The following is a 26,339-nucleotide window of genomic DNA, read 5'->3' on the forward strand; positions in this document are numbered from 1 at the left end:
TGGCTGCGAATGCCGTCGTGTCGCCCACGCGAAGAACGCGATGAGGCTAGGGAACAACGTGGCGGCCAATCAACGGCCGCATTTCCGGAAATCACGATTACGTAGCGGAAAACGATTGGACATCTACGTCGTCATTCGCCGTCTCTCTATCAAGGCCGCTATTTAATTGCGTCTCTGCCTCTTTTGAAATCGATCTAGAATTATTTTTTGACGTTTACATATTGCACAGTGCAGCGAGTGTCAGTGGATTTATTGTTGTCGCACCTCTTGCACTCGTCATCTTCGTCTTTTCTCCCTCTTTCCAATGCTTGAATATATATTTATCTCGTTTCAAAGTGCAAAAATTTGGTAATTTCAAGTAACGTGAATAGACCTACCAAGCCCTATTAATATAATTGATATTTATTGTGGTTACTTGGCAAACACAAGGTAGTTAAAAATAAAAAAGGAGAAAACGTGTTAGATAATGCATTATTTTATGCCAAAAAGAATTGGTAGAGTAAAATATTTTATACAAAACGGAGAATTGAAAAACTAATCTCAAGCTAAAAAGGTTAATAGAAATATGAGGAGAATGATCGATGATAAGATATAGAAGCAATTATAACGTGCCAAATTTTAACAATAAGTTGAAGACGCTTAAGCCTTAGAAAAAATATATATTTCAGTAAGGAAAATAATTTCGCACAAAAATGTCAGATCTTTCATCGGTAAAGACAGAACAGGCATACTGGGATACTGAAGTGGAGAATACAGAATATTATCCAATTCCTCAGGTGTCAAATTTTCCTGGCTACACTCAACCTCCCAATTACAACTCGCCACATCCCTACAACATACCTCCTCCCAATATGTCAGGTATGCCTCCTTTTAATATGTCAAATGTTCCTCCTCCCAATGTATCGCATATTCCTCCTCCAAATGTATCAAATATTCCTCCTCCAAATGTATCAAATATTCCTCCTCCGAATGTACCAAACATATCTGGTGTCAGCTCGACAAATTCAATGTACCATTTTGCACCTACTACCTACCATAACAGAGCCAATTTTCCCAACAATATCCCTTACCAGAATCAAATGCATCCACAGTGCAGCAATCAGTATTATGACAGAATGGATTCTGCACCTAAACAGTATGGTGAAAATTATGCAAATTGGAATGTAAAATCTGATGTGTATGATGACAATACTGGTAACGAATGGCAATCTAACAACTCTTCTGCAAATTGGACAACATATCAAAATACATCTACTTCATGGTATGATACAAACCCAACAACATATAACAGAGAGAGCTTGTATCAAACACAAATATGTGAAACATCGCAAAGAACAGAAGAAGTTAAATGGAAATATGATAATGGGCAAACATTATCCAAACGTGAAATTAGCAGGCAGAGGTCTAAAAGCCCACATGTTAGGCAAGAGAAAGTATATAGATCATCATCCGAAAGCCACAGAGACAGATATCGTCACAGTAGGGAAATGTCTAGTTCGAGAGACTCTTCATATGATAGCAGACACTTTGAACGATCTTCAGTTAAAAGACACAGCAGTTATACATCTCGCTCAGAAGAATCATATGTAAGCAACAGAAGCAGAAAAAGGTCCAAATCACCAGAGCCTCGTACAAGTAGAGACACAACACCGACTAACAACAGTAAACGAACAAAAGGTCCTACTGAGAGAGAGATTTTGTTAGAGAAATACAGGTAAGAATTTTTTTATGCATAATTGCGTATAGTACTTGTTTTCTTGGAAAAAGAAATTTATTGATTACACATTGATTCTCATCTCATGCATCTTACATGTGAGAACTACATATTATAATGTATTTAATGAATTTTAATGATTAAAAAAATTGTTTATATTAGACGTAACTATTGTGCAACGAGTAAGGATATAAGGCGAAAATTGAGTGAATTATCAGCAATGGGGTCTAAAGGTATACTTGAAAGTGAAAAAAAGATTTGGACACGCACATCGCCAGCAGATCTCTACTATGTCAGGGATGAAAATAATCCAAAAATAATGAAAAGTACTGCTAAACTACAAGAATTGTGTTTAACATTTGACACAGTGCTAATAAACAGAGCAGCTGCAGCAAGGGCATTACAGGTATATTTATTCCCATATATTGCTTTATATGTAAAAGAATTGCTTAAAACTATACTTTATTATCTCTCATTTAGCCACCATATGAACCACCTCCAAGGAAAACAAGAGCACGTCTTTGTCGTCATAAATCTGAAGCTTGCAGCAGTTCTTCGTCAGATAGTGAAAATTCTATGGATGAAGATGATAGAACAATGGAAGAGTTAATGGCAAAGAAACAGCATCCACAAAGATTGCATCCTGAAATGTGGTTTAATGATCCTGGAGAAGTAATATCGAAAAATATTTTATAAATATATTTTTTTCTTACATTTTAGTATTAATGTTTCAAAATATATTGTAATTTTTTTTATTACAGATGAATGACGGTCCATTATGTCGATGTAGTGCAAAATCAAGACGGTCAGGTATAAGACACGGGATTTATGCTGGAGAAGGTGCAATAAACAAGTGTGACTTGAACACGAATAATGCAGATAAATTGTTTCACTATAGAATAACAATCAGTCCACCGACAAATTTTCTCACCAAAACACCGACGATTATCAAACACGACGAACATGAATTTATATTTGAAGGCTTCTCCATGCTTTCTCACTTTCCACTAGTCAAGTTACCCACGTGTAAAGTTATAAGATTTAATATTGAGTATACGATTTTGTATATAGAAGAAAAATTGCCGGAAAATTTTACAATACAGGAGCTAGATCTCTTTCGTAAGCAGTTTGCTTTTTTTTTACAAAAAAAAATTGCTTTATTCGTCAATTAAAATATCTTAATGTTTTACAGAAATGTTTTTATTCAAAGAAATTTTAGAGCTTGTAGATTTTGATCTACACGCGGCACAGGACAAATCCGGTTGCGGACAGTTCCATTTTATGCCAAGATTTGTACGCGATTTGACTGACAATGGTCAAGAGATCCTGTCGATGAACGAAGTTTTGAATTATTTGATAAAAAGCAGTACTCTCTTAATAAATCCAGACGATCTACATAGATTGGTGGCCATGCCACAATACAAATGGCAAGATTTTGCTGATGAAGTAAAGGGAATGGTCGTTACTTACCCAGGAAAAAAACCGTGCAGCGTTCGCGTTGATCAGTTAGATAGAAATCAGGAAGATCAGTTGTCCAATAAGACATCGCCTGCTTATCCCGAGATAGTTCACTTTGGTATTCGTCCACCACAGCTTAGCTACGCAGGAAATGCAGAGTAAGTACTTATTAATCAATAAGATATCACATAATTTAAAATATAATAGATTTTTTATGTGTATGATGTGTACAAAAGAATTTTTATCAGTATTATCAATATTTATCAAGTAAAATTGAAAATGTTAAACAGTTTTTAGATATTTTTCTTTTTGATCATTCTTCTTAAGATAGAATTTAATAAACTTTTAATAAAATAAAACAATATTTTCTTAATATTTTAAATCAATGTAATGTTTTAATTCTCATTTAATTAAACAAATTATGCTTTCTTGATTACATCTATATAGTTACGCAGTATTTTAATTTTACATGATTATTTGTAACTAATATAGAAAAAGATTTTTTGTTGTTTTAGGCAAAAACCTAAAACTTATAGAATTTCTCCAAAATTGAATCTAATTAATGCATAAGAAACATGAAATTTTCTTTAATTTTTTGGATGCATTTTTTGAACACATGATACTTGTGTTTAAAGTATGGTTCTATATTCCTAAACACGCATTTTATAAATTTATCTAGTTACCAAAAAGCATGGAGAGATTATGTGAAGTTTCGTCATTTACTTGCAAATATGTCGAAACCATCCTTCGAAGATAAGAGAAAATTAGAAGCGAAGGAGAATAAGTTGCAAGAGTTGCGTACTCAGAGCAAAATGAAACGCGACGTCACGGTCGATGTTAGCTCTGACGGATTTTATAGAACCGGTATTATGTGTGACATCGTGCAACACGCGATGTTGATACCGGTACTAGTCTGCCACCTAAGATTTCATAAATCTCTGGATAATTTGGAACGCACATTGGGATACGAATTCAAAAACAGATACTTGCTCCAGTTGGCTCTTACACATCCTAGCTACCGCGAGAATTTCGGTACAAATCCAGATCACGCGCGGAACTCCTTGACGAATTGCGGCATAAGACAACCCGAATACGGTGACCGCAGAATTCACTATATGAACACGCGTAAGCGCGGTATTAATACCCTGATAAACATAATGTCTAGATTCGGTGCGAAAACGGAAACGGAGTCGTCGATAGCGCACAACGAACGACTAGAGTTTCTCGGCGATGCGGTCGTCGAGTTCCTCACCTCTATCCATCTCTTTCATATGTTTCCGGAGTTGGAGGAAGGTGGTTTAGCTACTTACAGAGCGGCAATCGTGCAAAATCAGCATCTCGCCGTGTTGGCGAAAAAACTGAATCTGGAAGAGTACATGTTGTATGCTCACGGTAGCGATCTTTGCCACGACTTGGAGTTGCGGCATGCAATGGCGAATTGTTTCGAAGCATTGATGGGTTCTCTGTTTCTTGATGGAGGGATAGAAGTGGCTGATCGGGTCTTTGGAGAGACGCTTTTCAAAGGTGAAGAAGATCTAGCCAAAGTTTGGGTCAATTATCCACGCCATCCTCTTCAGGAACAAGAACCAACAGGAGATAGACAGTGGATTCCCAGCTTCGAGTTGTTACAGGTATTGCTAAGCGTTTAAACAAATTCAGTTATGGAATATATTTTTCTTATTTTTTCTTATTTTTTCTTATGTTACCAGAAATTGACCAAATTCGAAGAATCAATTGGAATAGAATTCACGCATATTCGCCTTCTTGCTAGAGCGTTCACGGATCGTAGTATAGGATATACTAATTTAACATTAGGATCTAATCAACGACTAGAGTTCCTAGGAGATACTGTGTTGCAGCTTATTGTTTCTGAATACTTGTATAAATTCTTTCCAGAACATCATGAAGGACACTTATCGGTAAGCATTATTGTTTGTTAATTGTTTTCATAATTTTTCATCTTTTTCTATCAAATCTATGGTTATATTTGTCATAGTTGCTGCGGAGCTCCCTCGTAAATAATAAAACGCAAGCGGTTGTTTGTGATGATCTCGGTATGACTCAGTATGCACTTTATGGGAATCCAAAAGCTGAATTGAAAACAAAAGACAGAGCAGATTTATTAGAAGCTTTTCTTGGTGCGCTTTATGTTGATAAGGGTTTAAAGTATTGTCACATATTTTGTGATGTATGCTTCTTCCCACGTTTACAAGATTTTATTATGAATCAAGACTGGAATGATCCAAAAAGCAAGTTACAGCAGTGTTGCTTAACTTTAAGAACTATGGATGGTGGCGAGCCAGATATCCCTGTATACAAGTAAGTTTTTGATCTTTTGATTACAAAAAATATCTTTAATAATGTATTTATAGCATCTATTTTTGTCATATGTTTCAATTCTTAATCGTTTCTTAATCTATACATCACAAAGATTCAGCACAAAAATATAATCTTATATATTTTTTTAGGGTCATTGAGTGTAAAGGACCGACTAATACCAGAGTTTATACAGTTGCTGTATATTTCCAAGGAAAACGTTTGGCTACGGCGTCAGGACATAGTATCCAAGAAGCGGAAATGAACTCTGCTAAAGAAGCTTTAGAAAAATCACAAGGTATTGTACACATACACACATAGAAATGATCAAATATAATCATATAATAATTATTATATGATTCAAGTCATTAATTTTCGTAGATATATTGCAAATATGAAATTAGTCTTTTTTTTTAGTAAAACAAAGTTTGAATAATTGTTTCTTCCCGTAAATTTTTTATTTAAGATTTAAAATAGCTTTATAAATATACATATTTAAATTAAAATCTTATGAAAGTACCATATATGATATGAAATTGAACAAAGAATAAACTATTTTTATATCTAAAATTTTTAGAATAAACTTCTATTTTAATTTAAAAAATTGCAATATCTTAAATTTTTTCATAAGAAAAAACTTGCACATTTCGTATGTATACATACGTAATTTTTTTAGAATTTGAACAATTTATAAATCTATATTATTTTTGGGATTATTAACTTACTATTTTTATTCTATATATTTATTTTTGCAGACTTATTCCCGCAACTGGATCATCAAAAACGTGTAATAGCAAAAAGCATGAAGATGCAGCAATGGCCGAAAGTAAAAGGAAAATCAGAAAAAAAATCTTATGATAAATCCGACGATTCTGACTGTAGCCAAAGTCGGAGAAGAAGTCGTAGTAGAGAATGTAATAAAAAAGAAAGTGAATAGTTCAACTATTTCATTGTTGTATTATATATTATTATTTGGATATATATATATATATATATTATGATTTTTATTTTCGTAGAACAAAAATATAAAAACTATGTTTTTACAGTTCTATATGTATATCTTCTAATGTTCATATATTTCATTTCATGATAGAATAATCTTGATTTTTGCATCAATTACGTTTAAATTCTTTTTTCAGAAATCACTTATCGAACAAATATCATAAGAAACAGTAATAATATAATCTTGATGCAAACGGAATTTAAAAAAAAAACGCTTATGTTATGTGCGTGTATGTCACTGAGTGTCGTAATAATTTAGCGATTTCAGTTTTTTTTTTTTTTTTTTTTATTAATTCACTTTTAATTGTTCTATTTATGGAACATTTTTTTCATCATTTTTTAAAAATCTGTACCTAATTTTTTTCAAAATAAATTTTTTCTTAAACAAAGAAAAAAGTCGAGAATTAATGTGTTAATGAGCAGATTCAGGTTACTCTCTCATGAAACGAAGAATATTGAATATGTACAAATCATTAAAATAATCTTTTTGCTAGCAATTTATATAATCTATTTATTGTATGTACATTTAGTTATAATTTAGAAAAATTACAATTATTTATATTGTTCTGTCAATATTGGATTATCTTGTGACAATAAATTCTTATTCTGATTAATTATAGTGTTACATTGGTCAATATTATTACAAATATTTTCCAGTTCCCAATGTTTTTTCAATAGGGCAAGATTTAGATTAAATAACGCATATCGGAAACACTGTATTTGAGTGCATGTAGCGACACTATGAAGTTGTATTCCCAAGTCATGCACTAAAGTTTTTAAATACATGTCGTTTTCGTTTATGCAAACAATTTCTGAAAAGATTTATCAAAAACATTATCACAATTATATCATAGTTTGTATTTAATAACTATTATGACATACCTAATGTAAATTCAGGAGATTTAAAGTCTATACATTTTATGTTATATATCATTGGAATATTGGTGTTAGCAGGTCTCACCAGACCTTGTACAGCTAACTCGTATGCCGCTTGACTCTGTATATGTACCCCACATGCTCTAAGAAAGAATTAAATTAAAATATGATTAACTAATAATACCATAAATATCTAACACACAACATACTCAAACATTTTTTGCTGATGAGCTGCCTGCATAGAAGCACATATTTTATCTATTGCATTACGCTTAATATATTTATATGTAGATTTCTCGACAATTTTTCCAGTTATAAAGTATGTGTCTGTTGCCTGACCTAAGAGGCCTTTAATTCTGTAACTAGTCGGAGATTTGGAAGCCTTCAATTTGTGAATCCATTTAGTACCATCATTAATACCACAGATCATGAGTCCTGACATATCTTTGCTCAGGTAATTAGCACAATTTAATTTAATGTCTTGAAGTTGATATCGCGGACCTACAACCAATGGATGATCCGCATAGCTCGCATGTCTAATCACCTTCATTGGCTTGGTTGTATCACCTTCTATGCACACGTGTTTAATTGGTGGACGTACATGCATACTGTTTAAATCTAAAAGTTAGAAACTATTCTTAAGTCAATTTTTTTTAAACATTAGTTTAATCACACCCTTTATATAAATTTCTATTTTTTATTTGTTCAATATAACATATTTTGTTTTAAATATAAAAAAAAGTGAGGAGTTAAAAGAGGAGACTACTGCTTCTCTTTCTGTTACATTATTATATATTAAAAATAAAGCAATATGTTTATGCATAATTTTGAGGAACGAAAAGACAAGATAAAATCGAATTAAATGAAGTAGATGGAATAATACCCGTCAATTATAAAAAATAGTACAGTATAGAATAAATTTATAGAGTGTTAATAAGATATCCTAACCTTTGCATAGACGATAAATTAAGGTATCCCGTGTGTTTAAATATGTAACCATTGGCGGTTTGTAAACGGCAAACACTCCATTTAATGCTTTCCACGCTATTTTAGCGTCTTTCACCACCCGTTCCACCTTCGGGATTAGAGGATTCATCATCTTGCCGAAAAAATTCAACGCTAAAGCAGTCTTTCATTAATAACTCTCAGAACTAATGTTGATGTGTAATCGCGTAATTATCGCAGTTTTTAATGGATGCTAAAAAAAGGATCGGTTGTACAATAAATGCTTAACAACAACAAACAACAAGGATCAAATTGCACATTATAACGCCGCAGTCACCGTATCTGTTTATATACGTCGTCCTCTGATACAAGTACAGGTTAGACGTTAGACTAGGTTAGACCTCGGAAAGCACGTCGCCCGACTGTTGGCACACTTGGCGAAAGGAACGCCGAGAGCGCGTACATACACAAAGGCTGTTTTCCTTTTAGAAGACACAAATTGACACAAGTTAATACACTCGAACACAGTCTGACTCTCCTTTTGAGTAGAGTCGAAAAGTGTCGATTGAGTTTGTAAATCTTGTAAATGGAAAGCGAAGTGTGTCGCTTTGTGTTAAAAGTGTCAACAGTGTTTTCTAAAAGGAAAACAGCCATATTCGTGTACGCGCGCTTGGCGTTCCTTTTGCCAGGTGTACCAATAGTCGGACAACGTGCTTTCCGAGGTTAGCGTGGCTCCTCTTTGGGGGTAGGGGGTAACACGCGTGTGTTCCTTGTCTCTTTCTAGCTTGCGCTCACGTGGTCACAGGGACGGCGCAAAGCAAGGGGGGACATGGTCATCAACAAAAAACTCGAAAGTAATCAGCATGGAAATAAAAAATGGTGGATCGCGATTGTATTCAAATAATATCACATCGTGATATCGGACAGAGCGCTAAACACGATTCAAGGAGGATGGATGTCGTTGACGCTCATAATTTATTTTTATTTTATTTTATTTATTTTGTTGTAATATCTCATTTCGCGTATCTTCGATATTTATGCGTTCGCGGCTTGGAACCGCGACAGCTGAGAATTTAAAGAATTAAATGGAATCGCGCGATAAGCGAAGATTTAACAAATTAAATGACAGATCGTGCAATATTGAAATCGATAACCGAAAATGCAGTCTTGGATTTTCTCTTCAGTCAGCACTCGCTCCATCCCCGTTCCACCTAGCGAAATGTGCCACATCCATAAATATTCTCAAATCTGTGACGGCGGCTGATATTATTTATAGCCGTGGGTGGCCATATTCGCGAGAACCATCTCGCCCAATCTCGCCTGACGAGCCCGCCCTGCCCTCCTCTTCATCTTCTGCGCTGATCGTCCGTGTGACGAGCGTACCTTGTCGTCTGCAATGTGTCGAGGTCGGGGCGAGCGTCCGAGTCGAAAAAATGATCGAGAGCCGTAGCTTGTCGATCGAGTAGTGCTAGAATCGCTGGGAGATCGGCACGCACGAGATCGAGGCCGCGCCGTTGGAGAGAATGCGTCGCCCTTGCTGACGAGCGCGTCGTGCTACCGCTCGCCGCCCCGTAAGAGTGTCGCGAACAACAAAGGACCCGTGTGTTTCCCGTCGTCGTGTTCCGAGCACGCGACAGTTGAATTAAAGTCGCGATAACGAGGGTGGACGGTTACGCGAGCCCGTTCCGCCAGACGACCCTTTGTTCGCCGAGGCTTCGAAATTCGAGAGATTGATGAGGGAGTCGCGCCGATCGAACCGCGTGACCGTAAGGTTATGCGGAATCTCTGGAGAATAAAGACGTCAAGATACTCTTATGCGCTGGTTACTTGAATTAAGCGAGAGAGACAGGAAGAGAAAGAGAGAGAGAGAGAGAAAGAGACGAGAGGAGAAAGAAGTATTACGGATAATACGCGAGGACGCGTTATGCTTCGATACGTAATTCGGCAAGTTCCGAGAAACCGACGTACAAGTTCCCCGTTTTAGATCAGCTGATCAGAGAAGCTATAAGGTTCGACTAGGCTTGAATAAATGTTTGTCGAGTGTATGCGTTGAGGATAGTTGTCGAACGGGAGTTACCGTACGTGCTGAAACACATATTAAGATAAGCGTTAAGGATCACTAGAAGAATTAGGTTAAAAAAAAAAAAGAAATGTCAATGAATAATTCGACGTCGGTAAGCGCCGGCAGGAGCGGCAATAGTCTTCAAAATCGAAATTCGCAGAGGTCCACCCTCCTGAAAGTGGTGATCCTCGGGGACGGCGGTGTCGGCAAGTCCTGTCTCATGAACAGATTTGTGTCGAATCACTTCGACGAGCACAGTTTCCATACCATCGGGGTGGAGTTCCTCAACAAGGATATCGAGATCAACGGCGAGGCGTACACGCTGCAGATATGGGACACAGCTGGGCAGGAGAGGTTTAAGACTCTTAGAACACCTTTTTACAGAGGCTCGGACATTTGCCTACTTACTTACGCGGTAGACGATAGAATGAGTTTTAGGAATCTGGCATTATGGAGATCTGAATTTCTTAAGTATGCGGACGTTCAGGAGGGCTCCACTTTTCCATTTATTGTTGTTGGCAATAAGGTATGTCAGATACCTATCAGAACCAAGTTACGTGAGATTTCTATCGAGTGATCCTGTGTCATGTTATAAAAATGTTCTTTTTTTTTTGCAGGTGGACGTTCCCGAGTCCGAAAGACAAGTTTACACGGAAGAGGCTCAAGCATGGTGTTTAGAAAATGGTAATCCTCCATTAGTTGAAACATCGGCGAAAGACGCCACTAATGTCGAAGCAGCTTTTGGGGCAGCGGTTGACGCATGGGCGCGGCTGGAAGCTAGATTAGAGCGGCCTTTAGTGGAAGACACTGTCGATCTCTCTAAACAACAGTCCCAGCATCGTACGAGCTGCTGCATGCCTGTTTCCGGCCCCGAGTAGGTCTTCACCCAGCTTGTGACTTTCCACAATTTTCCTTTTGTGTTTTGACGAAATAATGCATGATATATTTTTCTCAAGATCCACATTTGTGACCAGATAATTGAAATAGGCGGTAAGAAGATAGACACGACACACAGTTTTTATGTGATGCAAATCGACATTTGAATCGATCGCTTAAAGTTTTCTTTATGTTTGAAAGGGATACACATCATCGCACTATTCAACTCATAGAAAAATAGTGCTTACTATTTAGGACCTATAAGGATACACGTTAGAACTGTAAGACATTATTTTCCTCTGTTTAGCCTGTGTCTTATTTTTTTTGTCATATTCACAGCAAGACGCACAATATTCTTTTAAAAGTTTCTAGTACGTAGAGGATCTGAATGGGCTTACTAAAATAAAGGTATTAAATATAACTGTAATCCCTTTTTGGTTTCAGCTTCAGAGATAGATAGTTTTACGAATTATATTTGGGATCGGTAATCGGTTTCTTTACTGTTGGCATGCTTTGTTTCTAGGTCTAACAAAATAATTTGAAGAGAATCTCTTGCCTGTCTACAATACTCTCTTCATTATATGGTGAACTTACTTTATTGACACTGGAATTGCATCAGTTGTGTGTAAATAGGATATATTGTGTTTCAAATTTTTTACTTAAGACCAGTTAAGATCTCCAAAGAATGTATGTGTGGACCGCATAGAATATCATTAGCAATGAACGAGTGATTCCTTTACCGGCTTATATTCTCTTTTTTATAAATTTTAACGAAATACTCGAGCTACAGAGATCGTATATAAGACAAATAATATATTGTGATTGATCTTTCCAGAATACAATCTTAAGATATAAGATCAGATTAAACGTCCTTATTCTATTAAAGCTTTGTGCAGCTCTTAAGCTATCGACAGTATTTTAAGTGTTTCATACACCATTGGCTTGTGATAAGATAATGATAATAATAATAATAAGAATAATAACTACGAATTAATTTATTACATAAGAGATAGGCATAAATTGTAATTTTAACTTTGTAATCTAAATTTGCCTTATTCTCGCGAGGTACATCTGAGAGCAGTAAAGTGATGTGATCTTTATTTAAGCGCGATCTTGCTACAAATGCCCATGTCTATATGCGAATTTAGTGTTTGTACAAAATGTAGCATATGCTTGTCTGCTCTTGGAACATTTTACATTCAGTATCTAAAGATTTTTCTAAAAAATTAATAACATTATGAAAGTAAAGCTTTTTGTACGATTGTCGATGCATATGATGCGTTCCTATACGTAAATCCCCGCGTATCTCATTCCTAGTAAACGGAAATGGATTTAAAGGGATTGAAGATTTATAATCTATTTTAATTCATTTGAATGCATTTCGGATTAAAGCAATTACGTCATTTTAATCTTATATCACAGATTAAAATGGATTGTGTGAAAATTTCTTTTGATTTAAAAGAATAGGAAACTTTATTTCAGTCCTGTTTCATGGATTAAAATTACATGGTCCATGTATAACTTTTTTTTAAATTAAAAGAATAAGAAATGTAACTTTATTCCCACTTTATGCTATAAAATGGATTTAAGGAATTCTTAAACTTTAATTGGATTGAAATAAATTTTAAAAAATCAAGAACTTTGATTCGGCAAGGACCGCACGAATCCATTTTTATTCATTCCCATTTGTTGGGCAGATGGTACTTGATTCTTTAAAAATGCCTCACACAGAGTACAAGGAAAAAGTATATAATGATTTTTCAATAATACGATTCGGATTAATTGCGTATGAAATGTGCATGCTGGTGCTTTTTACATAAATGGCTATATATGCTATATATAAATTTAGAATAAAGCATAGAATAATACAGTAGTTAAGATGTTAAGTGCATAAAACTAATCATATCAAGGTGATGACCACCTCATGATTATCGTAAATCAGGCATTCTTACGCCAAATCTCTATACGAAATCTATGAATTATTTTTAAAAGGATGCACTACTGCACATATATAAAAAAAGTCTTATTTGAAAGCTGCGCGTATCGATTATTTATTATTTTTACATATTTAGCAAACAAGGCCACTTTTCATATGTACATGACCTATGTAAAATATATACATATGTATGTGTATGCCTTAAGATTTTATAATTCTAGGAGTCGATTTTGCAAGAAAAAAAATAAACTTACACTGTGCTTGTTTAAGAATCGTCATATTCTTGTAAATCGGTTAATATATCCCTTTTTTCATGAAAAAAATGTTCTCAATTGCGTCTGAGAAGAATGTTTTGTAAAAATATTTGAATAAACGACGACAGATGATGCAATAAATAATTGGAATGTGATAAGAGGTTATAACCTGGAAATTAAAAAAAGAAAAGGAATTATAATATACTCTCCTTATTTTTTTAAAAATTCTCTTTTTTTCGCACTTGAACTATATTTCATGATATTTTACATATAATTTACACCTGAACGTGTAATAATCTGTTAATATATCATAATGGTATATTTTTACAATTATTTAAGATGGTGTAGCACACTCTTTCCCAAATATGAAAAAGTTGATATAACGAATATTTTTATAAAAGAATAACAATAAAAAGGGATAAAAATGTAAAAATGGGAAAAAGTGTACATATTGGACAGTTCATATACGAATGTTTAATAATATTTACAATTTACCATATTTATATACATCTAAGATTCAAGCTCCCACAATGGTTTCTGATGAAATTGTATTATTTTCATGACACTGAAGCGAATCACATAATCATTTTAACAAAATCTTCCCCATCTGTATTGTGTATAGAGTTCATGCAATAACATTATTTAAAATGTTTAATTAAAGATAACTTAAGGATAATTGGCTTATTACCTTTTAAAAGGCAGAAACACAAAGAAATATATGTAAAAGATTACAAATTAAATTACGAAACTAAAATAAATAGTTATTTTGTGGCGTCTCGCTAGATTTATATATTCACTGTGTGTCATGAATTTAGAGAACATCATGTTCTCCATATTTTGTTTTGCTACACAAAAGGCGACGTCTTGTTTCTAATCTCCTCTCATTTTTCGGATTTTCGCCAGAATGCAGTCGCGCGAGCACTTTTGCGCAGGTATGGTTCAGAAAAAGTATATTAGAGCAATTTACTAAATGCTAATGACAATGTTCCGTAACGTCTACGATCACTGATTTTTTCCAACCAAATAGAAAATAACCAACAGCGGCACCCAATACCACGGCGCAGCACAGCCAAACGTTGTAAGTCATGAAGATTAACATCAAAAAGTACGACAGGACGATCTGTATGATGTGTAGAAATGTTTGAAACAAATGCATCCAGGACATCATAGTCGGCCTGCACAGATTAATGAACGGTTCGTTATGTGCAAATTCACTTAAAATCGCGAAAATATGAGGCTTAAAAATTGATTTATAAATTTCATAAAAAAATCATAGTAAGTAGTATCAAAAGCAAAAAACCGGAGAATTTTCATGCTGTTTATTTAAATTATTGCAATACCAAATTATTATATTAAAAAATTATAACTAAATTATATTAAAATATAATATATTCTTGATATATATTCAGTGAGTTATATAATTTCGGACGCGGATAACAAATACTTAGTTTTTCCAAATAACTCCATTTTATTAACAACTAAACAGGTTTTTAATCATTTAAAGAATGGCATCATTTAGGATCAATTAGGAATTAAATTGTTTAAGTATCCACATGCACTAGAAATTATTCGCGACTAAATTTAATATATGAATACGCAGGCATACATTCCATTTATGTCCATTTCTACTAAAAAATAATTTCTGCAACATCAGTGAAAATACTTCATTAAATTAGCATATAATGTAAATCCAGGAAAATTTGATTCGATTCAATTTGGTTTGATCTTATAAATGTTTGATTCACACACTTCTGTTTTTTTTTTTTTTTTTTAAGTTATAAGAATTAGAAAACGGTAAAGAGTAAATTAAATCGAGATTAAAATCAGTATATATTAATGGAAATGGACATTAGGAAACCTAACTGCGAAGATAAAGAAACATTAAGTATGAAATAATGGTAAGGCAGTCATGTTGAAAATACTTGATAAATGGTATTTCTTACGTCCAAAAGAGTGTAAGAAAATATATCATGCATGCTTGTTAGTAACATAAGGATTACTTAACGATACTGATAAACAATTGCTGCCATTTGTTGTTATTTATAAATTGAATCACGTCAATTAATAATACAATCGTAGTAAAGAAGCACAATTCCGTAAGACAATTTTTCAGTGTCTCGTAAAATTTACTTACGGTTGTTTGTGGATTACTTCGCCAACCATACTAAAAGAGCAGACGATTCAACGATTAGATTTACAATATAAGCTACGCATCATGTCATTTGTACATTTAATAATTCTGCAAAAAATATTGCTTCTTAGCTTAGAATGTATTCATTTCAACACGCTCTCCTTTCTCATGGTACAACTTAAGATGCCACTCTCTGTTAAGCATTCTTTACAGATTCTTCACATAATAAAATTATACACCAATGAATATATTCTTATACGAGCAAAAACAATGGGAAGTAATACTTTTTGCAGGATCATCATCCGTCAAAAAAATTAAAGAGCTTACTGAACGACCCGATTGTCTTCGGCCACTACGTTCTTCTCACTGGGCACCGTAACGCTCCTATATTGCAAGGCATTGTATGTCTTCCAAAATAGATACTCCCGATAATATTTCAAGCCCTCATAGAGCGCAGCCATGATAGCGATACCGATCATCGAGCCGATGAGGCCGCCCATCGACGAGATCTTCCAATTCTCGAATAACACTGATTCGCAGTAGCCAGTGTGGAACGTCATCTGAGGACCGTGGAAAGTGAATTATTAACGCCACCGAGTTTTGAACGATCGGATCATACGTACCGACATACCGTGCATGCTCATGTCGCTGCACGCGTTGTCCGTTGAGGCCTGGACATTGTGATGCATGCTCCCGTGGTCCATGCCTCTGTGATTCATACTTCCATGATCCATACTGCCGTGGTCCATACTCCCATGGTCCATACTTCCGTGGTTCATGTTGCCATGGTTCATGGTTCCATGATCCATATGCATACCATGAAACGTGTTTTCCGTACTGTTCATAGTCATATGATGGTCATGAGACATCTGGAACAAAAAAGAATTTTTAACTTGGTAATGTGTTTCGTGATCTGCTGACACATTCAAAAGACATACATAAGATCTCTTAGATAAGTGCTATAGTAATTGATAAACCGTACGAAATACGAAAAAAAACGTTTTAAAATAAGTAAAATTTACTGTTTTGAAGAGGACATTTTATAATAGAAACACACTTTTTCTAGATAAAGGTTTTTTTTAAGATTTCAAGAGTAGCATTGTTTTTTAAAATAAAATTACATAATTTTTTTGTATAATGATTCTTCCATGTATATCTGTAAAAGTAAAAAAATTATGTAATTAATTAAATATACAGACTTTTTAAATAACTGACACGATTAGCTTGAAAAAGATTATTTTAAATAATTTAAGCTAAATATTAGTTGGAATAAACTTCTGCTACGTCGAAAAAATATACGTATATGTGACGATGTGCCTGAAATTACGATATAACGACAAAATTTAATCCTGAGATGTGTGACTACGCACTTCGTAAATTAATGTTGAAATATATCATATATGAAGTACAAGCGTTACCCGTTTTTTTTTTTATAATTTTATGTGTAAATACAAGAAAATTCTTAAACAGCCATCAGCGATATAAAGAGTTGTAATTAGTTGAAACTGTAAGGCTATTTAAGATTATATATTTCAAGGGTAATATTATTATTTCTTCATGTTCGTTCTGCATGATTAAGTACAAATGAATAAGGTAAAAAGCGATAAAAAAATATTTTTTTCAAAAACTAATAATAAATCGATTTAATTATAATTGTCTTTTATAAAATAAGTCTTTCTTTTTCTAGCATTTAAAATTCAGTATTTTCACAAGTTTGTTTTTTTATTTTAATACGTCTCCAATTTCATAAATCATCTATTATTATCCGGGTAATAATGTTGTCCTTCTTTGATTAAATCTTTAAGGCGAACAATTATTCTAATTCTCCGTTTAAAAAAATAATAAATTTGCACAATTATTATATTTTTAATGTACGATATGAAAAATATAATAATTTAAATAATAAAACTTATTGATATTATTTTTTTGAGTGCGGATGACGTAAATAATTCAAAAATATGTTTCGCAAAAATATAACAGCGTATCGCGCAGTGTGTACTCACATATCATTAAGATAAGATATTTTTCCATTTAATTGGCTTTTATACTAAAAAAATTTATTATAGAATTCGCAATCTCAATTCTGACTCTAAATATTTAAATTAATTTATTCAAGTTAAATCATATCTTATAATTTGTTGTAAGTACACATAATATACACATATCGAGTATTTTTGCTGAAGAGAAATGCTATATATAAATTACTCATAGACTCTGTCACAAAAATTTCGATAGTAAATAAATAACAGTTCCGAGTTCTCTAATTAAAGAAAATAAAAATATAAAATTAAAAAAAAATCGAGCGATAACAAGCGTCAAAATAATGAATGAGGAAAGTTGATAGCAATGGCAATACGGTATTAAATAAATAGGGATGTAAACATTAATAAATATCACTCTAGAAATAATATCGATAACAATATATGAAATATATCTCAACGTTTCAGAATCTTATCGATCGATTGAATGCCGTATGATACGTGTTCATTTAAAAGAATCTGCAATATGCTGTGTATTTATAAACATACTAGCCGCTGAGCTGGAGTTACAACGATAAAGTGCGACGATAAAGAATTAAAAATAAATGATAATAGAGAAAAATGATAAATTGTTAAAAAAGGTTTTGGCGTGCAATCGAATAATATTTATAACAATTCATACAACTGTATCTACGTTTTCACCGTTGTGAACACATTTATAAGGGTCAATTTTGCACATGTGCAGCGACAAGATCAGGCGACTTCGTATGAAGAACAGCACCAGCTAAACCGACACCATTTGTTTCGTATTACTCCGTTTTGTGTCGTGCTCAAAAGAAAAAAAATACGTAAGCAGCAGATAAAGATACCTCGGGGAACGCGTTTAAATGCGCATTTGCTGATGCGTGTTACTCGGTTCTCGCACAAGCACTATTGTTCCAATTTTTCAACGAAATGAAACACGGCGTTGGAATGAAGACTTGAGCTACTATCGTGCTTTCGTATCATTAATTTTTCATTAACTATCTCGTCCAGGTAACACTACAATCTCGGGCCAAGATTGCGTAATGTATCGTAGTGTCAATAGCAGTATCAATAGCTTTGGAGTAGTTAGAATTGCTTAAGACATCTCTCGTGAGACACTCTGGCTTAGCGTTTCGTAATGAAGACTTGAATTGAAAAGTAAGCGAAGTTACTAAGTCAGAAACAAAATGATTCGGTTGATGAAAACGACTCATCATTATCCAGCGACAGTTCAGCCGCAGAAACCACGATTAAAACCCATGATCATGAGAAACGCTCGAAAAAAAAGAAAACAGGATGTTCTTGTGGTCCGGAAGAAACAGCAGGAAAAAATAATAAGGATAAGTCTTTCGGTAAAACCAAGTTTACGAACAAAGCGTGTGAGCAATCAGAACACGTAATGTTTTAAGTTTGCATATAATTATGAAAGTGTTTTTTGCAATTCTCTGAATTGAAACTTTTCCAAGAATTTAAATCGACGGATTCGGAGTCACTTAAAAAATATTACATTTTATGCCTATCTTTTAATAAAGATATTTTATCGACTTATAGTTGATTAAGTTTAAGTTTTATTAATTCTTAATAAAAACATCAAGGAAAAATTAGTTAAAATTTTAAAATGTAAAACAGTAAAAATTTTAAATTTCAAGTTATATAAAAGAAAAGATTTTTCGAGAATGTAGCTTCAAAGATAAAAATAAGTGATAAATTCTTTATTTAATTTCAAATGTATATTTTTTAATGGATTTATTAATTTCAGAGTTGATTACAAGGATATTTAATTTGGAAACTGGAAGCTTGCGGCAAATAATAATCTTCTCCAATTGGTTTTCGTTAAAATCAATTGCAAATTATTCAAAGATGAATGTGAGGAGAATTTTCGTTGATAAATTAGTCAATTTTCGAATTTGGGCTAAAACCTGTATAATTAAAAGAAAAACATTTGGAGCTAGAATCTCGAAAATTGAATCTTTGAGCTTTATCCGTGGTCCTATTTTCAAATATGAAGAAATTAGTGCACTAGGTAGTCTTGCATCAGAATGTGCCATGGTTTTATGATGATAAAAATGACATCAATAAGCGATCGACAATGATGCAGGAATCTCTTATATCGAAATACCAGAAAATCCTTAAGGAAAATGCGCGTTATATCGCCGGAAGTAAGGCGAGAATTCTGATGATTATTGATCAGTTAGTGCAAATTATTCGCATAGTGGGATCATGACGTTCAAATTAATGAACGGTCGAATAAATTCTCATGAGAGATTCAACTGTGAAAGTACTGGAGATTGTTGCGCCGCGTTGGCGTGTGCGATAAATTTATATCTTAAAAATGGTTTGATCTCCTTCTACTTACGTTCTTTAATATAAATGTGATTTTTTTTTTGCAAGAAATCGACATTGAACAGCATGATAAATGAAATTCAAAGAGTAAGTTAATCCAAAATTAATAAAGATAAAGCATATTAGAAATTACTCTCTAAAATTTTTGGAGTGGAATGCCATTCTAAAAGTGTGAAAATCCTGCCAGTCTTAATAAAGAGTGGCAGGATTTTCACACTTTTAGAGTGGAATTTCACTCTTTTAGATGAAATTCCACTCCAAAAAATTTAAAGAGTAGATAAAGAATATGGTATTTCTTTACATAATGTGTTAATAAAGTTTACGTCTCTGAAATTTTATTGACGAAAAATACTTCAGCTTTAAACGTTTATTACATAAAAATCATTGAATACCTTAACGGGAAATATAAATCAGTCAAAGACCTTAAAGGTGAAAGGAAGTGCGGAGAACTCGACATGTACCGTATAAGATTCCTGTTGCTAAGAAGTTTCGTTATATTAAATCGCACATGATATCGTGCAGGTATGCATGTAAAGCTATATCAGGCCATCTCATTACAGCGAACATTTCTGCGCGTGTTTCTTTAATGGCATCCATTCTACTAAGAACTCAATTCTCAACACGTGCGGTTTTGCAACTGCTGAGTACTTGTGTGATACACAGCCTATCTCCATCTAAATAATATTTGAAATTTGCACAGGACGCTTTGCAATCCTATTTTTCAAATAATACAGAAATCCAGTATATGGCATAGAATTGAATACAGAAATTGAAATAAAAAAAGACGCGATGCGTCTTTCAACTTCTGAATGGAGATACAATGTTAGGAAACTTGCGTTTTTATTAGAGATACTTCGTTGCTAGAAGAATTTTTATTCACGGCAGAAACTCGAGATCTATAATTGTAAATTTTTATTCTCAAGGAAAAGGCAAAACATATGTTATTCGAATTTGTGAAAAACTTTCAGTATCGTTCTAAGGGTCTACGAAACCGATGGCGTCAGGCATCTTACTAGAAAAAACCCCCGTTCTTCGATCCCGAAGAAAAGGAGTCGAAGATTGGTGAGAATTAATTACGTAATATCGTGATGTAATGCGTGCACATTTGACATAAAACACGCAACACGTGTTCGTTTCGAATCGATTCTCGCGCTGTGCCTGACCATCATACCGCCTATCGTCAGATAATGTAAATTCGCAGTCGCGAGGGTTGGCGATATTGGCTACAATTGGATCAATGACGATGAATCACGATCAATTAGCGTGTCGTGGGGTGTGGAGCAGAGGCGGCAAATAAATATCCGTTGCGGATTCGCGTTGCACGCGATTATTCTCGCGCGCGACGACTCCCCCTGACGACAGGCTTATCCGCTTTCACCGCCGAGCGAAAGGGAACGCTCAGAGTTCTCTCCTCTCTGCTCCGCTCAGGCGAGATGACAAAAAGGCACTCGTGCGACGACGAAAAGTTGGGGCAAACGCCCAACTTATAGGATACATTCGCTCCTTTATCAGCCGGATCTGTGCCTTAGACGCAATCGTAACATATGTTGCGTGGTGCGAGGTTTTACGCTGCGGTAGAAGACGCGGAAAGATAAAAGAGAAGCGATGATGATGATCATAATAATATATCCGCATTGAGAAAACCTGTTTCACGGCCGACTGCTGCGATTGAGTAATTCGTGGAAATTACTCGCTCCTTTCTAAACTGCGCCTCTGGTCGCGTTGCGGATAGAGAGAGTATTGAGTTGAAGTCTTAGACTAATAGCAATACTCTAGGTACACACAGGGTCCTTAGGCTCGTAATTTAAGGATATAGAGGACTTTCACCGGATAATTCTCTTTGGTGTCCATCGTGAACATCTTCAGAATGACAAAGCTATTCGACAAATTTGCTCGATGGAGTGGAATTTTATTCGAAATCACGATAGCATCCCCGTCATGCCGAAAGGAGTGGCATAGGCGCGCTCTCTCTCTTTCTGTCTCTCGAAAACGCGTCAGGGGGAGATAAGAACGCGATCGAGTTACTCTCCTTGCGATTTGATCAGCAGCGAAACTGAAAACGAAATAAATGGCAAGCGAGAAATTTGCACAAATTTCGTAGATTGAAAAAAATCACGCTTATTATTATGAATCGCGAAGAGAGGATTGGCTTGATGAGAAAAATCAAGACGCTAAACTTCTTTTTCTTTTAACGTCGCGAAAAGTCTCTTAACAAACACGTTCAGATATTTGGAAAATTGCTTACCTCTGCGGAGACGGAGGTTATGTCACGCTGTGCGATGATTACGAAGGCGAATCGGGTCGTACGATGACGGAATGAAGTGGATCCTTGCGAGCGCGAGGCTTTGCACAGGCTCTTTCCCTTCGTTCGTCGTCCGATCAGACAAACACTCGCGAGTCCATTAGCGAACTGTGCGACTTTCACACCGCGAAGCTCGCCACCACTCGCCACCGACCGCTACCACGGAGCAACGCGCGAATCGAGAGCTGCTCCGACTAGTGAATAAGTGTCGGAAGAACACACGTGGTACACGTGAGAGACGCGCGCTGCTAGCGCTGGCCCCGCTGGCCAATCAGCGAACGCAGCGCTGCCAACGTTGCGAACGCGAACGCCCGCTCGTCCAGAGCGTAGGTGGCGCCGGCAGTGCGCGCCGAGCGCGGCACTGGACTTTGAAATCGCGGTGTGTTACGCAGCGAGGGAGATTCCGCTCGAGCACGGCGAGTGCATTCGCACTTCTGTGTGCCGTGTGTCGTCGTGAGAAGTACACTTTCGGATGGCGAATCGACGGCGGGTCGGATTGCCGCTGGATCGACGTGAATTGAGCCCTGGATGCGAACGAAAACGGGCGCTGAGGCCGGGCCGAACAGCGATGGCAACGCGACCAACAGCCGGCGCGTCGTTCCTCATCGGTCGTCAGATTCTTCTCGCCAGGTATTTACGTATTTACCATTGCGTTACATAATTACTATTAACAACAAGTTTGAAATTCGATGAAAAGGTCAAGCGTAAATATGAGACCGCCTGTAGCGGTCACGGCGGACCTCAATACTGAATAATAATCACAATCTCCGAACTGTGCGCCGCATAACAAAATGGCGGTCATCTAACATTGATTGTCGCGGGAAAGCAACAACACGTCCTTGGTAGTTGAATTGGCAGGTGATTAAGCGAACAAAATCGAACACTCAAAGTACTGTCTGTCGTGATCGAATATTCCGAAATTTACTTGCAACCTAGTTGCAACTATTGGCGTCCCTTCTCGAACGAGAAGATTCCAGCGTACGATTTTCGTCGGCTGCTTCGCGAGTAATATTCCGACGACAATCGTCGCCTCTGTGACATGTGCGCGAGGCAGAGGCAATTTCGCGGTGCGACATCGAGAATATAAGAGGGACAGATTGGAATTACGCGAAATCGAATCCACGCATCATTCTCCGCGCGGCGACAAAGCCGCGGAATTCGGAGGTCCGTGTGGCGTTCTTCTACATTCGCTTTGTCGCTGGTGCCATCTGCCGACGCGATCCTGCATTTGATTTACCTCCTGTCGTGCAGAAGCCGAGAGAGCGCGCGACGCGTCGTCTCGCACAGCTCGCGCTTTCGAAATCCGCAATAGTCAAAACACGGGAAACGGGAGTCAACGGGAGTCGAAGCGATGATCCGCTGAAGTGTTTCTCGTCGTGATTCCGTCCTTCGTTCTTTGACTCGCGATGTCGATCAGGCCGTTGTGGCCTGACCTGCGCCCGCGGGCGACCGATCCGCTGTGGTTCAACGCCGATAGACCGTGCGACGACGAGAGCGAGGTCGCCGCTCTTGAAGCGGAGCACCAGGCTTGGGTAAGTGCACGAACGATCGCACGCTGCTCGCCCGAGACGCGCGTCCTATATTTCTCTACGTTTATTCCAGAGGGATCACGTGCGTGTGCAGGGCTACGAGCACATTCCGATCGGGAAGACTGTGAGCGATGTAAGTTAACCTAACCTAACCTAACCTATTCTACCAGTATCCGTCGCGCGTTTATATTTCCATAGCCTTTTCACGCTGTCATGTATTTTTGATATGTATTATTTCATTCGTTCTCGATTGCTGTTAAAAATACGTATATTTATTTCTCGTTTTTAACACGCAAACATACATTTTGTGCATTCAATTCGATAATACTGCTTCTTGAGTTGATTGTCAAGTTGTAGTTGACTGTCGATTGTCGATTTAACGCATGTGTTTCGTAATTTTTAAGCAGAATGACAAATAGACAAATTGATATATGGCGTGGCTAGAAAAATAACTCCAATGTCTTGTTTTTTAATTTTAGTAACTTACGTGGTCATATAATTAAATGCATTAAATTGGTTCGTTTAACAAATAAACAGCAGGGAAGAAATCATAATAATAAAATATAATAAAATACGTTTCCTAATTACCGATTCTTAAATTTCTTTCGTTCATGTGATAATCAAGCTCTCAAATTATCTTGCAAATTCTAGAGATGTTTGTAGTCTCTTTAGAGTGCAGATATTTTTATATCTAAAAAACTTGTTTAAAAATGATTTAATACAAGTTGTGAATGAAAGAAATGAAAGATTAAATAAAAAAAAATAAAAGTAGATAAAAAATATACTATAAAATGATCGAAATAATAACAATAGAAAAACAATAGAAAAATCATATCTTGACAAATTGCGCCATCGTTCGTCTCGTTAATGCACGTTGTGTTCACTTTCTTTACCATCAGTCGGAATCCTCCGCTGTCATCGGTATTGTTTCTATTAAATGCTGCACACATGTAGTTGTATTACATATTAATTAAAAATACGCTAATAATAATAATTAAATCTCGATTTATTACTAATTACAACAAAATTATGACTATTACTGAAGCATATCCGGTTAATATCTTTTAATTATCCACGTATTTCTAGAACGAACGTATCGCATTTAGATATTCGTTATATATTTTTATTAAGATTGTACATAATTTGTTATTTATTTTTTAGTTTCGTGTTCAATCTATCGAACGCTCGAAATGTTAAATTGTTAGGTTTGTCATTATGATTCACTAATATTTGATTTTGACATGTTTAACATTTGATGCCTAAAACCGGAACTAGAACGGATTAACGATATTCAATGTACAATATTAATATCAACTTTCTCTCGCGCTATGAAAAATCTAGTTTAGAGGATCGGAGGGGGAAGAGGAGGAAGAGGAGGAGGAGGAAGGCGAAGGCGAGGAGGAAGACGAGTCGGATACTCACGAGGAAGAGGAGGAGGAGCTCGACGAGATCGACATGGAGGTCAGTTATTCCCATCATCCGCAGAGGTCTAGTCCGACGGACACGGTGACCGCTCCCGTATCCATCCGGATGGTCAACGCATCGAATTTAACTCGTTATTCTTAATCTTTGCGTATCGATTCAAATGTACATACCTGTGATCGCAAATTTCGTTTAACTACTTAGTGAATAGTGAAGTAATTCTTATATAATTCTAATACCAAGTACTTATACGTCTATTGGAGTTCTACAGATCGATGGTACCAACGTGTAACCGAATAAAAAAATCTATCCGTTCTCTATCCCTAACTTTCTCTCTTTTTTGTTTAAGCAGAGCATCACAGAAAAGCAGCATCTTAATTTCTTAAAGCCGACTTTTTATCGTGAGACCGTTTTGATTCGGCGAGTAGTTAGCATTCCAAAATCGAAATTTCGCCGGTCTCTTGCTCGCGCATAGTCTTAGGTCAAGAACCCGACTGGCGACGGCTGTAAGTCGACGTCGACTCTAAGCGGTGCAAATTCCATCGTGACGATGGAAATTGTACGATCAGCGAATTCGACGGTGTGAGGAGTCGCAGGCGCCTCTTCGCGGACCGAAGCCTTCGCTCTACCAGGCTGGAAACAGTCGACGGAGTATTACTCGTGGACAGTAATGTCTTCATTCCTAGCGTCGAGAGCCTCTTTCGAAGAGAAGAGCGACTCGCGCTTCGTCCGGAGCGGTCGAACAAAAGCGCCCATCCTCTTCCCTTGCCTTCATGGTCCCGTCTCTCTCTCTCTCTCTCTCTCTCTGTCTCTCTTTCTTCTCTTTCCATGGAACGAGCCAGCGAAGTTGGTACTACCTCGCTCGCTCTCTTTCTCCCTCTTTCGCAAAGGGCCGTGGAATCGCGTCGTACTCGACCGGGACACTCTCAGTACGCTCCCCGTGTACCCACCTATACTAGGTGTAAGTACACGCGAGAATGTATTATATGCCTTTATACAAGGTGTCCCGAAATATGCGCTTAAAGGCGCTACAGCGATAGAGTAGAAAAAATTGAGTAACGATAACGCGGACGTGACTTTTCAATCCCGGCGGCGATCTTCTTTCCAACACGGAGGTTTTACTTAATCGTAAGCAATTGCTAAACAGTCGTACGACGATGTTAATTACCC

At 36.1% G+C, this 26,339-nt stretch overlaps 5 protein-coding genes across 7 annotated transcripts; 3 read left to right on the forward strand and 2 right to left on the reverse strand.

Moving 5' to 3' along the window:
- The first annotated feature begins 198 nt into the window (after window positions 1-198).
- On the forward strand, window positions 199-6,736 carry LOC105205609 (ribonuclease 3). The gene is made up of 10 exons (XM_039451540.1): window positions 199-1,714; window positions 1,877-2,120; window positions 2,195-2,386; window positions 2,476-2,833; window positions 2,907-3,330; window positions 3,852-4,803; window positions 4,882-5,091; window positions 5,169-5,491; window positions 5,641-5,786; window positions 6,244-6,736. Exons 1-10 carry the CDS (start codon window positions 693-695, stop codon window positions 6,423-6,425), a joined length of 4,053 nt encoding a protein of 1,350 aa, XP_039307474.1. The 5' UTR covers window positions 199-692; the 3' UTR covers window positions 6,426-6,736.
- Window positions 6,737-6,974: 238 nt separating this feature from the next.
- LOC105200768 (mitochondrial mRNA pseudouridine synthase Trub2) lies at window positions 6,975-8,957 on the reverse strand. 2 transcript variants are annotated; one of them, XM_011168602.3, is made up of 5 exons: window positions 8,649-8,957; window positions 8,315-8,564; window positions 7,576-7,984; window positions 7,373-7,509; window positions 6,975-7,302 (listed from the first exon to the last, which is right to left on the reverse strand). In XM_011168602.3, exons 2-5 carry the CDS (start codon window positions 8,463-8,465, stop codon window positions 7,043-7,045), a joined length of 957 nt encoding a protein of 318 aa, XP_011166904.1. In that variant the 5' UTR covers window positions 8,466-8,564; window positions 8,649-8,957; the 3' UTR covers window positions 6,975-7,042. The 2 variants fall into 2 exon arrangements, with proteins under 2 accessions (XP_011166904.1, XP_039307489.1); XM_039451555.1 differs by having other exon boundaries at window positions 8,315-8,957.
- Window positions 8,958-9,480: 523 nt separating this feature from the next.
- Window positions 9,481-13,633, forward strand: LOC105200619 (ras-related protein Rab-9B). Of its 2 annotated transcripts, none has more exons than XM_011168284.3 (3): window positions 9,481-10,899; window positions 10,991-11,247; window positions 11,330-13,633. In XM_011168284.3, the coding sequence occupies exons 1-3, from the start codon at window positions 10,462-10,464 to the stop codon at window positions 11,349-11,351; spliced, it is 717 nt and encodes a 238-aa protein (XP_011166586.1). In that variant the 5' UTR covers window positions 9,481-10,461; the 3' UTR covers window positions 11,352-13,633. The 2 variants fall into 2 exon arrangements, with proteins under 2 accessions (XP_011166586.1, XP_011166695.1); XM_011168393.3 differs by having other exon boundaries at window positions 9,482-10,899; window positions 11,773-13,633.
- Window positions 13,634-14,412: 779 nt separating this feature from the next.
- Window positions 14,413-22,391, reverse strand: LOC105200499 (high affinity copper uptake protein 1). The gene is made up of 5 exons (XM_011168115.3): window positions 22,162-22,391; window positions 16,194-16,439; window positions 15,898-16,130; window positions 15,574-15,603; window positions 14,413-14,614 (listed from the first exon to the last, which is right to left on the reverse strand). Exons 2-5 carry the CDS (start codon window positions 16,437-16,439, stop codon window positions 14,413-14,415), a joined length of 711 nt encoding a protein of 236 aa, XP_011166417.1. The 5' UTR covers window positions 22,162-22,391.
- A 1,054-nt stretch (window positions 22,392-23,445) lies between these two features.
- On the forward strand, window positions 23,446-25,496 carry LOC105200347 (anaphase-promoting complex subunit 15). Its single transcript, XM_011167882.3, has 3 exons — window positions 23,446-23,750; window positions 23,821-23,880; window positions 25,089-25,496. The coding sequence occupies exons 1-3, from the start codon at window positions 23,625-23,627 to the stop codon at window positions 25,311-25,313; spliced, it is 411 nt and encodes a 136-aa protein (XP_011166184.1). The 5' UTR covers window positions 23,446-23,624; the 3' UTR covers window positions 25,314-25,496.
- The last annotated feature ends 843 nt before the right edge of the window (window positions 25,497-26,339 follow it).

The sequence above is a fragment of the Solenopsis invicta genome, chromosome 7 (assembly GCF_016802725.1).
Source record: "Solenopsis invicta isolate M01_SB chromosome 7, UNIL_Sinv_3.0, whole genome shotgun sequence".
NCBI lineage: Eukaryota > Metazoa > Arthropoda > Insecta > Hymenoptera > Formicidae > Solenopsis > Solenopsis invicta.